At 58.2% G+C, this 14,077-nt stretch overlaps 1 protein-coding gene across 1 annotated transcript in view; it reads right to left on the reverse strand.

Annotated features, from left to right (window-relative positions):
• Positions 1 to 2,151: 2,151 nt before the first annotated feature.
• LOC128898249 (protein shisa-6-like) overlaps positions 2,152 to 14,077 on the reverse strand; it is a 32,687-nt gene continuing 20,761 nt past the window's right edge. Inside the window, exons 2-3 of the mRNA XM_054171116.1 lie at positions 12,341 to 12,466; positions 2,152 to 3,692 (exon numbers count right to left, since the gene is read on the reverse strand). Of these exons, the coding sequence (XP_054027091.1) occupies positions 3,142 to 3,692; positions 12,341 to 12,466 (677 nt within the window). The 3' untranslated portion in view covers positions 2,152 to 3,141. The remainder of the gene's footprint in view (positions 3,693 to 12,340; positions 12,467 to 14,077) is intronic.

Raw genomic sequence — 14,077 nt, forward strand, 5'->3', positions numbered from 1 at the left:
AAGAGAGGAGGAAATGGGCTACAGGTCTTTGGAGGATTATTGCCCAGGTAGCACAGGGGCCCTGTGGTGTTTCTCAGTCAGAATCTGAGAAGGCTCTGAGGCCAAAGGGCCTGGAGCACAGCACAGCATCTGCAGGGGCTACCTGACTGAAGGATTTCCATATCTGCCTCTGGGCCAGCAGCTTCTTAGTTCCCCAGTGGGACACTGAGATGAAAACTAGAGCTTGAGACATGCAGCTATGAAAATGGAAAGAGATGAGTGTCCACCCCCCACGGCCTCACACGGTCACCTGTGCTCCTTTGGCTCTGCCACCTCAACTTCTGGAGGCTCTAGGGTGGGCTCGCCTCTCCCTGTTCATAGCTCCCTGTTCGCAGGGGGCAAGGTCCTGACTTTGCTTGGGCCAAGAGGGAACAGAAGAACCCCAGAACCTCCTCAGGGATTGCCTGTCCTCAGCCTTGTGCGTTTCTCTTCTCTTCTCTTCAAAGGAGTCACAAACTTCAGGCTGCAGGAAGGTCACCAGGGACTGCCTGCTGTGAAGAGATGTCTGGTGACTGAGCTGAGGAGCCCCGAGGTAGTCAGGGGAGAGAAGTGTCCGTCAGGGGAGGGAGCAGATGAGGTGTGAGCCTTTTCTCTCTCGCCCCTCTCATGCCATGAGCTGCCACCCTGGTCCATAAACAACTCTGGTTGTTGCCCAGAATGCTTTTGCATGGCAATGAGCACCTGAAGCACAGAGACTCTTTGCTCCTTCCCAGCTCAGTTTCCATCAAACAAAGCCTCCGAGCTCCTCACAGACGGAGTCCTTTTGGGCAGTTTCCATCAGAGGGAACAAAACAAAGCTCATGAACTAGAACCAGCAGCCCCAGGACAGTCTGGGAAAGAGGAAGGCCACATGGCCACGCCACTGAGGTCTGCTTCCACATACACCAGGAGCAGCCAGCAGGCTCCTCCCGCCTGCCCTGCACCGGCCAAGCCTGGCGCTGCACCTCCGCACGGGACTCCAGCTCCCAACGACCTGCATTCATTGCAGCAACCTGCTGAGCTGGAACACCGCTAGGGCCAGGAGGTGGGAGGCATCCCAGGGGAGGGAGAAGGGCAGAGCTAATCTGAATGAATTTCTGTGAAGAGCCATGGAGATGACTCAGTGCAGGAATGTAGGACATGGAGAGGGAAGTGCTGTGTGGGACCTTCCAACCTAAACCCTTCCATGAATCCATGAATGTCAGCCATCCTTCCCCCTCGAGGAGGGGGCATTGCTGTTGGCTGGGTACATGTGGTGAGGCTTTGAGTGCTCACCATGGATGGTGAATGTTGGAGAGTGCCCAGGACCATCACTTACAGCACTGGGTCTAGATGGCCTTCAAATCCTCTGAGGCCATTTCCTGGCCACATAAATCTGTTCTGGTGTGAGTTAATTCTGCAGGGTTTGACAGCAACATAAAGAAAGGGAAGGAAAACTCCAAAACCCAGGAAACAAACCCAAAGCCAGCAGAAAAGAAAGCTAAGCCAAATCTGGTTAGAAAGCCAAAGATAAAACCCTCACAAACTCTGGACCCACGAGTCTCTGACTGGAAGATTTCACAACTGTACAGCATCTAGGTAGCATACAGCAGCTCTACAGCATGCCCAGCTAGGATAACTGCTGGCTACAGCACTGGTGTGCCAGGCAGGGTAGGACTGGTACTTGGAATTTGGAAGGTTTTCTTGGGGGGCATTACATGGAGAGGAAAGGATGGAAAATCACTGACCTGCTTTTGGGGAGGTGGAGAGACAGCCTCAGCTGTGTGCCTCCGCTGAGGGCTGCGGAGAGAAGGTTTGCTACATATGGAGACCAGGGCTGTAACCCAGAGGAGGAAATATGTTTGGAAAGAGGGGAACTGGACCAGTGGGAAATGCTGCCAGGGAAACAGACTTGGGAGGAATTCACCTCCCAGAGAGATGGTGGAGTCCCCATCCCTTGGGGGGGTTTCAAAGAGGAGTGGGTGTGGAGCTGAGGGATGTGGGGGCAGCTTGGCAGCAGTGAGCTCTGGGTGAGGGGCTGGGCTGGATGATCTCAAAGGTCTCTTCCAACCTCAACAGTTCCACAGTTCTCTGAGCTCCAGGCTTGGGGCAAGGTGTGCCAGGCTTGGGGCAAGGTGTGCCAGGCATGGGGCAAGGTGTGCCAGGCTTGGGGCAAGGTGTGCCAGGCTTGGGGAAAGGTGTGCCAGCCTTGCTTTGCCTTGCTGGGGGGCTCGGTGGAGCCAGGAGCTCCCCAGCACAGGCCAGCAGAGCAGAGCTGAACCAGTTCTGATGCTGTAGGTCCAGCAGTGGCAAGAAGCTGGAGGAAGAGAACCCTGCTCCCCCTTCCTATTTACATGTGGGAGACACCAGGGTAGCAGGATGAGTGGAGAAAAGGCTCTAACAAGCGTTTCAGCGCAGTTGTGCTTATTGATCACATCAACCCCACTACTTCCTACACTGAGCAGGCGGTTTGTAGGCACTAGGATATTGGTATCTTATCAGTATATTTGATAGAAACTAAAACTTCATTTCTCAGCCAGGTTGTTCTTGGCCCTTGATCTGCCAGTCCCCAAGGAAAGTCTGCCCCTGAATTTGCTCCAAGGATGAAGAAGAAGAGATGTGTGGGTGCTGGCTGGTATCAGGTGGTCTGGAAGCGAGCTCCAGCAGCCAGAAGCTTAGCTACTTGCTACAGAAAGGCCAAAGGTGAAGGCTGGCAGGAGGAGAGAGAACAAGGCCCCTTCCCACCAGGGTGGGCTGCTGCCTTTCCTTCTCCCTGTCTTGGGCTGCATGAGACTGCTTCTGCTTGTAGCAGCTGAGGAGTTCTGAGTTCACAGAAAGGGTGAGATGATGCAGCTGAGCCCTTGGAAGGAGCCATCTACTACTATGGCTTTCTTTGACAGAAACTGATGCAGGTCAGGGGAACATCCTCCACTGTCCCTCACTACCGTCTGCTCGCTTGCTCGAGTCCTTCTCTCGTCCCTGGACGAAGGGGAGGCTTTAACAACGCCGCCGCGGGGGGGCTGCCAGAGGAGTCCTTCCAGACGCTGAGTTACCAGAGGTCGTCGGGGCCTGTAAGGCTGCCGCGGGAGGGGGTGCTGCGGCCCCCCCGGCCCGTGGGGAGTCCGCGGGAGGCAGGGGGCGCCGTCAAACCGTCACCTCGGTTTTGCTGGCCGTGCGGTAGTGGTGGTGGTGGCCGGGGATGTAGTGCAGCTGCTCCACGGTGTTGTGGCGCCGGGAGGCGAAGGCCTGGCGCTTGGCGGAGGTGGGGGTCATGCCCAGGGTGTTGTACAAGTTATTAGAGGCACTGGGATGGGGCTGCAGTTTGGCCATCCGGTAGCGATCCAGGACGGGCGTGGAGACGAAGACGTCCGTGTGGGACAGCGCCCGCGCCAGGGACTGCTCGGGGTAGGCGGAGCGCTCCGGGGACAGCAGCGGGTCCTGCGAGTGCAGGCGCTCGGCCGACAGCAGCTGCTCGTCGGACAGGACGCGCTCGTAGGACAGGCTGAAGTCCTCGGGCAGCAGCCGCTCCGGGGACAGCACCCGGTCCTGAGACATGGCGCGGATGGGGCGCCGCGGCCGCTCCCGCGGGGTGCCCTGCTGAGACAGCTTGATCACGTTGATGGGCAGCGTGCCCCGGGCCGCCAGGTCGGGCAGGTGCCTCCTCCTCATGTAGTATTCGTCAGCCTCTTTGTCAGCTGCGGGGAGGGAAGCAGACGGTTAGCCAGGGCAGAGCTGTCCCACGGGCGGAGGAGAGGCCGCGGGCAGCGCGCAGCCTTGCGGCAGCCGCCTGCGGACCCCCGGGGCACCGTCCACCGGCAGCGGGAGATGGCTGTGCACCCATCCGCCTGCGGAGCCCCGGGGCACCGTCCACCGGCAGCGGGAGATGGCTGTGCACCCATCCGCCTGCGGAGCCCCGGGGCACCGTCCGCCGGCAGCGGGAGATGGCTGTGCACCCATCCGCCTGCGGAGCCCCGGGGCACCGTCCGCCGGCAGCGGGAGATGGCTGTGCACCCATCCGCCTGCGGAGCCCCGGGGCACCGTCCGCCGGCAGCGGGAGATGGCTGTGCACCCATCCGCCTGCGGAGCCCCGGGGCACCGTCCACCGGCAGCGGGAGATGGCTGTGCACCCATCCGCCTGCGGAGCCCCGGGGCACCGTCCACCGGCAGCGGGAGATGGCTGTGCACCCATCCGCCTGCGGAGCCCCGGGGCACCGTCCACCGGCAGCTGGAGATGGCTGTGCACCCATCCGCCTCAGACAGACCCCAGGCCTGTGTCGCCACGGGCTGATAGCGGACACAGGCAGTGAGGACTGAGGCAGACAGGACCCTGGGCAGCGCTCAGAGCTCACAGCATGGCACAACAGGCTCCACGTGCTGTCACGTCCTGACCTTGGCGCACTCAGCACGCCAGGGAGAAGCCATCACACATCACCCTCACAAGAGACTCGGAGAGACAGCCCAGGGAGGGTGAGCTGGAGCAGGTTCCCCACTGAAAGAAGCCCACACTCATTCCTGTCCTCAGAGGGCACCTTATTAATGTCTGTAAATATCTGAAGGGTAGGTGTCAGGAAGGGGCCAGGACAGCAGTGCCTCTCACAATGCTGCCCAGGGCCAGCACAAGGGGCAGTGGGCACAGACTGACAGCCAGGAGGTTGGATCTGAGCAGGAGGAGAAAGTTGTTTGTGGTGAGGGTGCTGGAGGGCTGGAGCAGGCTGCCCTGAGAGGCTGTGGAGTCTCCTGGTGTGGCTGTGTTCCTGTGTGAGCTGCCCTGGGTGTCCCTGCTGTAGGAGGGGGTTGGACTGGATGATCTCCAGAGGTCCCTTCCAGTCCCTACCATGCTGGGATTCTGTGATAATCAAATGTATCCCTCAGAACATTTGTTGCTTAGTTTGCTTCTTGTGTGTCTTAAATCACATCTTTGTTGCTCAGAAACTCAGTGCACCAACCCTACCCCCCCCCACGGCCCCCCATGCATCCCCACCCCCACCCCCACCTCCCCTCCTGCTTCTGGCTTTCAGATGAATGCCTGCAGCTCAGTGCTGATTTGCTACTGCAGCTGTCCCCTGCCACAGCAGCTGGCATCAACTCCTTCACCCAACCTGTCCTTGGCAAAAGAGCCCCCAGGGCTTCCAGCTGTTTGTAAAAGCCCAGCAGACACACAAGAAGTTTCTGGGGAATCCACCTGATCCTCCAGCTGGGAGGAGCCCCAGCAGGCCTTGGGCTTCAGGCCCAGAGCAGTTTGTGAGCTGTCACCATGTGCCTGAGGCTGCAGAGGTGTGAAGTCCCTTACCAGAAGGAGAGAAGTGGGGAGAAATGGCCTCCCTGGAGCAAGGATGGAGGCACGTTTAATGCTCAGCTCTGACCACCTGTCTGAGCTTTCCTCCTCACTTCCTTGTCTGAGGTTTTCCTGGGGTGTGCAAAAGCATCTCCCATACTTTCTGGCCACTCAGGAGACACAAGAGTGAGATCCATCCAAATACCCAGCAGGCACTCTTCTTACACAGAATCACACAGTGGGGTGGGATGGGTTGGAAGGGACCTCAGCCGACCCATCAGCTGTGCAAGAGCTCAGCACAAGTGCTGGCTGCTTCCTGACAGAGCTATTGCTAGAGAGATCAGCTCACAGCATCACAGCATGGGTTGGGTTGGAAGGGACCTCAGAGAGCATCCAGCCCCAGCCCCCTGCCCTGGGCAGGGACCCCTCCCACCAGCACAGCTTGCTCAGGGCCTCATCCAGCCTGGCCTGGAACACCTCCAGGCAGGGCACAGCCACAGCCTCCCTGGGCAGCCTGTGCCAGGCTCTCCCCAGCCTCACTGCCAACAATTTCTTCCTCCTCTCCACTCTCAGTCTCCCCTCTCCCAGCTCAAAGCCATTGTTCCTCAGCCTGGCACTCCCAGCCCTTGTCCAGAGTCCCTCCCCAGCTCCCCTGGAGCCTCTTCAGGCACTGAAGACCACTATCTCCTCAGCTCCAGGATTTCATGTGGTAGTAGGTGATATAAGAGGAGAAAGTATCAGATGGTGGAAGATGAAAATTTCTCATGCATGGAGTTTCTGAGGATGTTTGAGTGCTAAAAAGAGCAAAACTCTGCTGCAAGACAGTGTGGGCAGTCACAGTGTGAGTGAGGTTGCACATCCAATGCTCTGCAGGCATTCAGCAGCCCCAGCAGATAAAGATGGTGTGGAAATTTCCTCTTTGCTCTGACACAGACATAAACCCACAGGTTCTATGTGCCACATGGGCAGAGGCATGCCGACACTTGGCTGGGTGTCCCAGCAGGCAGAGTGCTCTCCAGGGAAACACCAATGCATTCTGCTCCATGATGAGTGCTGACAGCGGCCCAGAAGCTTGCTCACAGGACAGCAGTTGCACATTGGAGCCTTAAGGCCTTCAGCCAGACCTTGGAGTGCTGCAGCATCCTGTGCTGGATGACCTCACAGAAACACAGGCGGCATCAGGTTGGAAGGGACACTGCAAGGTCATCTTAGCCAACCCCCCTGCACTCAGCAGGGAAACTTCCACCTGCAGCAGGCTGTTCAAGGCCACAACCAACCTGGTTTTGAATGGCTCCAGGGCTGGAGCCTCAACCACCTCCCTGGGCAGAGTTTCCAGTGTCTTCCCACCCTCATTGTGCAGAACTTCCTCCTAAATGTCCAAACTAACTCTGCTCTGCTCCAGTTCCAAACCATTGTTCCTGGTCCTATCCCCACAGCCCAACTGAGCAGTCCCTCCCCAGCTCTCCTGGAGCCCCTTCAGGTACTGGCAGGCTGCTCTGAGGTCTCCCTGGAGCCTTCTCTTCTCCAGGCTGAACAGTCCCACCTCTCTCAGCCTGGCCCCACAGGGGAGGTTCTGCAGCATCTGATCATTTTTGTGGCCTCCTCTGGAGCCTCTCCAGCAGCTCCAGGTCTCTCCTGTGCTGGTTGCCCCACAGCTGGCCCCAGCCCTGCAGGTGAGGTCTGCCCAGAGCAGAGCAGAGGGGAAGGATCCTCTCTCTCCAGCTCTGGCCACACTGCTTTGGCTGCAGCCCAGGCTGCCCTTGGCCTCCTGTGCTGCCAGTGCCCATTGCTGGCTCCTGCCCAGCTCCTCCCCCCCAGCACCCCCAAGGCCTTCCCTGCAGGGCTGCTCTCAGTCTCCTCAGCCCTAAGCCCAGACTAGTACCAAGGACTGCCCTGACCCAGGTGCATCTCACTCTAATTTCTCCATCTTCTTTCCTACACTTTCAGCTCTCTTCAGTGCTCCCTGGATTCTGCTCCTCATGGTCCTGTGAACAGTCCACATAACACAGAGGATGTGGGGGAAGGATGGCTGATCCCTCTGTCTCAACACCCCAGAGTAGAGGCTGAGTGCCTGTGCTGAGGTGTGTGGCCTGTTGGCACCTCTGCTGGTGCCTCTTCTTGACAGCCTGCACACTGCCAAGGGGTGAGGACTCCCCAGAGCTCTCCCATGCTGGCATCATGCTGCTGCTGGGGTTGGCTCTCCAGGGTGTATGTTGGAGCAGTAAAGTCTTCTTTCAATCAAAGAATTCTCTGAAACTCACCCAGCCCCACCATGGCCACCAAACCCTGGCCCCAGGAGCCATGGCCACAGCTTGCTGCAACACCTCCAGGCATGGGGACTCCACCACCTCCCTGGGCAGCCTCTGCCAGGCCCTGACCGCTCTGGAAGCAGAGACATTTCTCCTCCTCTCTAACCTCAGCCTCCCCTGCCACAATTTCAGGCCATTTCTCTTGCCCTGTCATTAGTCACCTGGGAGAAGAGGCCAACACCAGGCTCCCTCCATCCTCCTCTCAGGGAGCTGCAGAGAGCAGTGAGGTCAGGCAGCAAACACATTTTTCTTCCTCTCCAACCTCATCCTCCCCTGGCACAGTTTCAGGCCAATTCCTCTCCTTCTCTCATCTGAGCCTAGGGAGCAGATCCCAGCCCCCACCTGGCTCCAGCCTCCTCTCAGGGAGCTGCAGAGAGCAATGAGGTCTCCCTCAGCCTCCTCCTCTCCAGGCTGAGCACCCCCAGCTCCCTCAGCTGCTCCTCCCCAGCCCTGTTCTCCAGACCCTTCCCCAGCTTGCTTGTCCTTCTTTGGACACAGTGCAGCAGCTCTGCTTGCCTCAAACTCTTGCCTTTAAAATCACCTTCTAGGAACCTTGAGAAAAACTGGTGCAATTCCACACTGGAATTTCAGCCATTTCCATTCCATAGCATGGCCCCAGGTAGTCTTGCCCACACTTGGTGTGCAGAGGCTTGATAATGCTGCTGGAGGCTGGGTGCAGAAGAGGAGCTTAGCAATTAGCAATCTGGCACTTGGCCTCTCTTCTGGATGAGAGAAGTGCCACTGGATTTGCCCAAGTGCCTCTAAATAGATGTAATTAAAGCATAGAACATCCCAAATGGAGCTGTGCTTGGATGCTCACACCTGGCTGTGGTAATTGCCAGCAGCAGCTAAAGCAGCTCCTGGGAGCTTTGCAGCCAGGTTGGCACAGCCACTCCAGGAACGCTTCCAGGCGGGGGCAGAGCTCACATCCCCAGCTCCAAGGGCTGGAGCAGCAGCTTCCCGTGACCAACAAGCTGGCTGAAGCAGGCTCCAGACAGACATTTCAGAGGGTGGTGCCTCTGAAAGGTGGTGGCAGCTCCTGAGTGCTGCTGAAGCAGCCATGGAGAAGGCTGCCGGGGGGGAGAGGCCGAGCGCTCTGCCGCCCAGCTCTGTGACCACAGCCTGGCACCAGGGAACACACTGCCAGGGACACAGCGGCAGGCGCTGCACGCCGGAGGCAGCAGGGGCTGGGGCTGAGCTGTGGACAACTAGCTGAGTAGTTTACTGAAATCAGGATGCCCCCAGGACCTGAGCCCCCCCAGCCGGAGTCGGCTCCCCCTCGGGCAGCAGCAGCTCTGTGGGCTGGGGAGGCTGTGGAGCTGCTCCCCTGCATCACTCAGGGCTGCTCCCCTGCATCACTCAGGGCTGCTCCCCTGACAGCTGACATTTCTCATTTAGCCAAGATGAAACTGCAACCCAATATGCTTCCCCTCAGGGATCTGCTAGCACGTTCAACAACCTGCCCTGAGGGGACTGCAAAAGGCCAAAATGGATGAGCAGACAGGAGGAAAGTGCTGGGCACTGACTGGGGCAAGGGCTCTCTCTTCAAGGCAGCCTCTCCCTGCCCAGGCTTCACTCAAGGCCCTCAGACATTTGGGTTGGACATGAAGAGAAATTCCTTCCCAGCAAGGGCTCTCAGGCACTGTCCCAGGCTGCACAGGGAGGTGGTGGAGTCCCCAGCCCTGGAGGGGTCTCAGAGCTGTGTGGCTGTGGTGCTGAGGGCTGTGGTGCTGAGGGCTGTGGTGCAGTGGCAGTGGCTGAGCAGCAGAGGTGGCTTGGTGAGCTCTGGGGGAGGCGTTGGACTTCAGCACCTCCAAGCTCTCTTCCAGCCTCAAGAGTTCTATGACTTGGAGTAGAAGTACTGAAAATTAGCTTTTTTTCTGAACAACATTTGGCAATTTTTCTTTTAATTGGTTTTGGCTCTGCCTTTCTTCCTTTGGCAGCTCCTGGAACACTGGGGAGTCTCTGAGTGCTTCACCTGCCCTGGCTTCAGCAGGAGCTGGTTTTTTGCACCCATTTTGTCAGGCAGGCATTGATCAGATGGAAGGAAGGAGGCTCTGCAGAGGCAGCTGGGGCAGTGGGCCAAGGCCAGGGGGATGGCATTCTAAAAGGCCAAGTGCCAGGTCCTGCTCTTGGGTCACAGTAACCCCATGAATGCTCCAGGCTGGAAAATAGCTTGGCAGAGAGGGATCTGAGTCAGAGCCAGGTGAACATCAGCCAGCAGTGCCCAGGTGGCCAAGAAGGCCACAGGCAGCCTGGGCTGGATCAGCAATGCCATGGCCAGCAGGAGCAGGGCAGAGATGGTGCTCCTGGACCGGCTTCAGTTTGGGCCTCTCACTCCAAGAAGGACATTGAGGGCTGGAGCAGGGAGGGCTGGAGCCAGAGAAGGGCAACAGAGCTGGGGAAGGGTCTGGAGAACAGGGCTGGGGAGGAGCAGCTGAGGGAGCTGGGGGAGTTGAGCCTGGAGCAGAGGAGGCTGAGGGAGACCTCATTGCTCTCTGCAGCTCCTGAGAGGAGGCTGCAGCCAGGTGGGGGCTGGGCTCTTCTCACATGCAGCAAGGGACAGGACCAGAGGAAATGGCCTCAAGCTGTGCCAGGGGAGGTTCCAGCCACACTGCCCCAAGCCTGTAGCATTGCTTGGGGCTGTTGTGACCCAAGTGCAGGCAGGACCTGGCACTTGGCCTTGTTGATCTCCTGGCTAAGCACAGGCTCCTCTCAAGCACATCAGAGGGAGTTTCCTCAGTGTTGAACACCCAGATCAAGTCCCAGGCTGCAGTGCCAAGCAGTGCTGAGATTTGTGTGGGCTACATTTCCCTTCCACTCTCTCTGGTGAAAAAATCTTCTGCAGACATTGCTGATGGACAGTCCAAGGGCTTCCTTAACACTGTGGTGCTGTGTCCTGTTCAGCTGGCTGGCTTAGGAATGCAGAGTCTATAGGCATTAAGGAGGCAGGATCTGCTCCTCCTCATTATTGATCCTTTGATTATCCCCTACCTTCCACCAAGGATAAACACCTAAGTTATTGCTCTAGGTGAGGCAGGGTGGGTACACCCAGAAAACACAGGACACTTTGGGCCATGGTTTAGTGGCCTTGGTATCTTAGGCTGAAGGTTGGACTCAATCTGAAAAGCCTCTTCCACCCAAAACAATTCTATGATTCCACTCATGCAGACAGGGAAGCCACAAACCCAGAGGCAGTGTGGAGAGAGCTTCTGCCCACACAGACAGCACTGAGCTCATCATCATCACCCCACCAGAGCTGAAGGCTTTGCCATCAGGAGCATTACAGGAAGGCTGGAAGAACAGTGCAACACAACAGGCAGAAAGAGCAGAGCCTAACTGGCCTGAGCAGAGCCTGACTGGTCTGAGCAGAGCCTGATTGGCCTGAGCAAAGCCTGACTGGCCTGAGCAAAGCCTGACTGGCCTGAGCAGAGCCTGACTGGCCTGAGCAGAGCCTGACTGGCCTGAGCAGAGCCTGACTGGTCTGAGCAGAGCCTGATTGGCCTGAGCAAAGCCTGACTGGCCTGAGCAAAGCCTGACTGGCCTGAGCAGAGCCTGACTGGACTGAGCAGAGCCTGACTGGCCTGAGCAGAGCCTGACTGGTCTGAGCAGAGCCTGATTGGCCTGAGCAAAGCCTGACTGGCCTGAGCAGAGCCTGACTGGCCTGAGCAGAGCCTGACTGGCCTGAGCAAAGCCTGACTGGTCTGAGCAGAGCCTGATTGGCCTGAGCAGAGCCTGACTGGCCTGAGCAAAGCCTGACTGGCCTGAGCAGAGCCTGACTGGCCTGAGCAGAGCCTGACTGGCCTGAGCAGAGCCTGACTGGTCTGAGCAGAGCCTGATTGGCCTGAGCAGAGCCTGACTGGTCTGAGCAAAGCCTGATTGGCCTGAGCAGAGCCTGACTGGCCTGAGCAGAGCCTGACTGGTCTGAGCAGAGCCTGATTGGCCTGAGCAAAGCCTGACTGGCCTGAGCAGAGCCTGACTGGCCTGAGCAGAGCCTGACTGGTCTGAGCAGAGCCTGACTGGCCTGAGCAGAGCCTGACTGGCCTGAGCAGAGCCTGACTGGCCTGAGCAGAGCCTGACTGGCCTCAGCAGAGCCTGACTGGCCTCAGCAGAGCCTGACTGGTCTGAGCAGAGCCTGACTGGCCTGAGCAGAGCCTGACTGGCCTCAGCAGAGCCTGACTGGCCTGAGCAGAGCAGCGAGCAGCATGCTGAGACATCGGAGTGCACAACACAGGGCAGGACCAGCTCCAGACAGGCACAGTATGGAACACAGCAGACCACATCTCTGCTCAAGGCAGGATAGATGCTGCCAACGATTTCAGCAGCTTCCCCTTGGCCTGCTTGGCATCTGCTTCCAGCTCCCCTGTGGGTGGTGCAACAGCTGCCCTGGGAATGCTGAGAGCTCAGCTGGGGTGAGGCAGCCAGCTGGGCTTGTCCCAGCCCCAGCAGGAAGGACAAGGACTCTCAGGTGGCTCCCTCAGGAGCAGAGAGCAGGCAGGTAGAGGGAGGCAGCAGAGCAAGGAGGTCAGTAAGCAGGCACCACATGTGCTCCAGCAGTAATGAGGTGACTCTGTCCCTGTGCTGTCCCTCGGTGGGGAGCGACAGCCGGGGGAGTCATTACTGCGGAGGCGACGTGGGCAGCGCAGCCGCCGAGGCCATCGCCCGAGCGCCCTGCCCACCACGGCCTGCAAGCCAGTGAGGTACAAAGAAAATGAAAGGAGCTGACACCTACTTAGCCTCTTCAGAGAAGAATATTTACTTGGGTTTGTCTTGACAGCAGACTCGTAGGAGGGGGGCAGGTGCGAGAGGTTCTGGAAGGAGCGGGAGAAGGACAGGTCGTAGGGCTCGGTGGCGGAGGTGAGGATGTTGTTCGTCCGAGGTTTGTCTGCAGAGGGAAGACAACAGAGAGACTCAGGTCCACAGTGTGCAGCAAACCAGCTGAGAGCCGGGGCCGGGCTCCAGCAGGTGCTGAGCCGGCTGCTGGGGCAGGCTGTTGGAGGTGGTTCAAGCTGGCGGCGGCAGAGCGGCGAGGAAGGGACCCTGTGGCTTTGGCTCCTTGTCCACAGCGACTGTGGAGAGAAGCAAACTGCTGCCTGGAAAGCAGCTGCAGCAGCCAGCTCTGCTCACAGCAGGCAGTGGGGCTGGGGGGCTGTCAGTCCCCTCACTGCTGTGGAGAGCTGCGGCATGGTGCTGTGCAGTGACCCCACAGCGGCCTGCCCGAGCTCAGGCAGCATCAGCGCCCTCAGCCCTGCAAGCTGTGCTCTCCCCACCCCCAGGGACAGGGCAGAGAGGCTCTGGGGCTTACTCTGTACAAGTACAGAAACATAGAATGGGTTGGGCTGAAAGGGACCTCAGAGATCAGCCAGCCCCAGCCCCTGCCCTGGGCAGGGACCCCTCCCACCAGCACAGCTTGCTCAGGGCCTCATCCAGCCTGGCCTGGAACACCTCCAGGCAGGGCACAGCCACAGCCTCCCTGGGCAGCCTGTGCCAGGCTCTCCCCACCCTCACTGCCAACAATTTCTTCCTCCTCTCCACTCTCAGTCTCCCCTCTCCCAGCTCAAAGCCATTGTTCCTCATCCTGGCACTCCCAGCCCTTGTCCAGAGTCCCTCCCCAGCTCTCCTGGAGCCCTTCAGGTCCTGGCAGCTGCTCTGAGGTGTCCCTGGAGCCTTCTCTTCTGCAGGCTGCACAGCCCCAGCTCTCCCAGCCTGTCCTCTGTGTTCAGCAACCAAAACTCCACCCCACAGGTAAGGAGCTTCCAGCTCCCTGCCAGAGCACCACTTTGCTCCCACTTCTGGGACATTACAAATCAGTTCCCTATAGAAACTTAGCAGTGGAGCAGATTTCCTCTGCACAGTGCAATAACCATCTTGGTTAATAAACTGCTCTTCCCTGTTGCTGATGTTCATCTCTGCACTCCTGGAGTGAGGTTATTGCCTGGTGAAAAGAACATAGCCCCAAGTGAGCATACAGCCAATGTGTCATCTCTCTGAGAACATCATTTTCTTGCTGATGACTTCCATCCATGTCTAATAGACTGACTGCAGGATTAGGAACTGCATCACACCCATCAGGGCACTGGAAACAATTGATTAGATGTTATCCAGCAAACAGAGACTCTATCAGCAGTGAAACTCTGTCCCCACTCCCAGCTCCCTGCGTGCGGCAGGGCCCTGGGGCAATGTCTCTTTGCAGATCTCCCAGCCACAACCTGTGTCTAATCTCCATTTGCATGGAGGCTTGGACATGCTGAAAGCAGCCCAGGCATAAGGCTGGGATCTGTGTTCAGTGCCAGGGAGGAGCATTAGTTGTCTGCTTGCATGAGGTGTGTGAAATTAAGTGCCACACGCTTAGCTGAGGGGCTTGGGCAGAATGAGGACATCTCCTCTCCTGCTTTGCCCTTCCAGTCACTCAGCCACACACTGTCATGATTCTGGCAAATGAGAAGTCACCTTGAAATCCACTGCCCAGCCTTCAGCACACTCAGGGATCAGGTGA

Source organism: Dryobates pubescens, chromosome 20 (genome assembly GCF_014839835.1).
Source record: "Dryobates pubescens isolate bDryPub1 chromosome 20, bDryPub1.pri, whole genome shotgun sequence".
NCBI lineage: Eukaryota > Metazoa > Chordata > Aves > Piciformes > Picidae > Dryobates > Dryobates pubescens.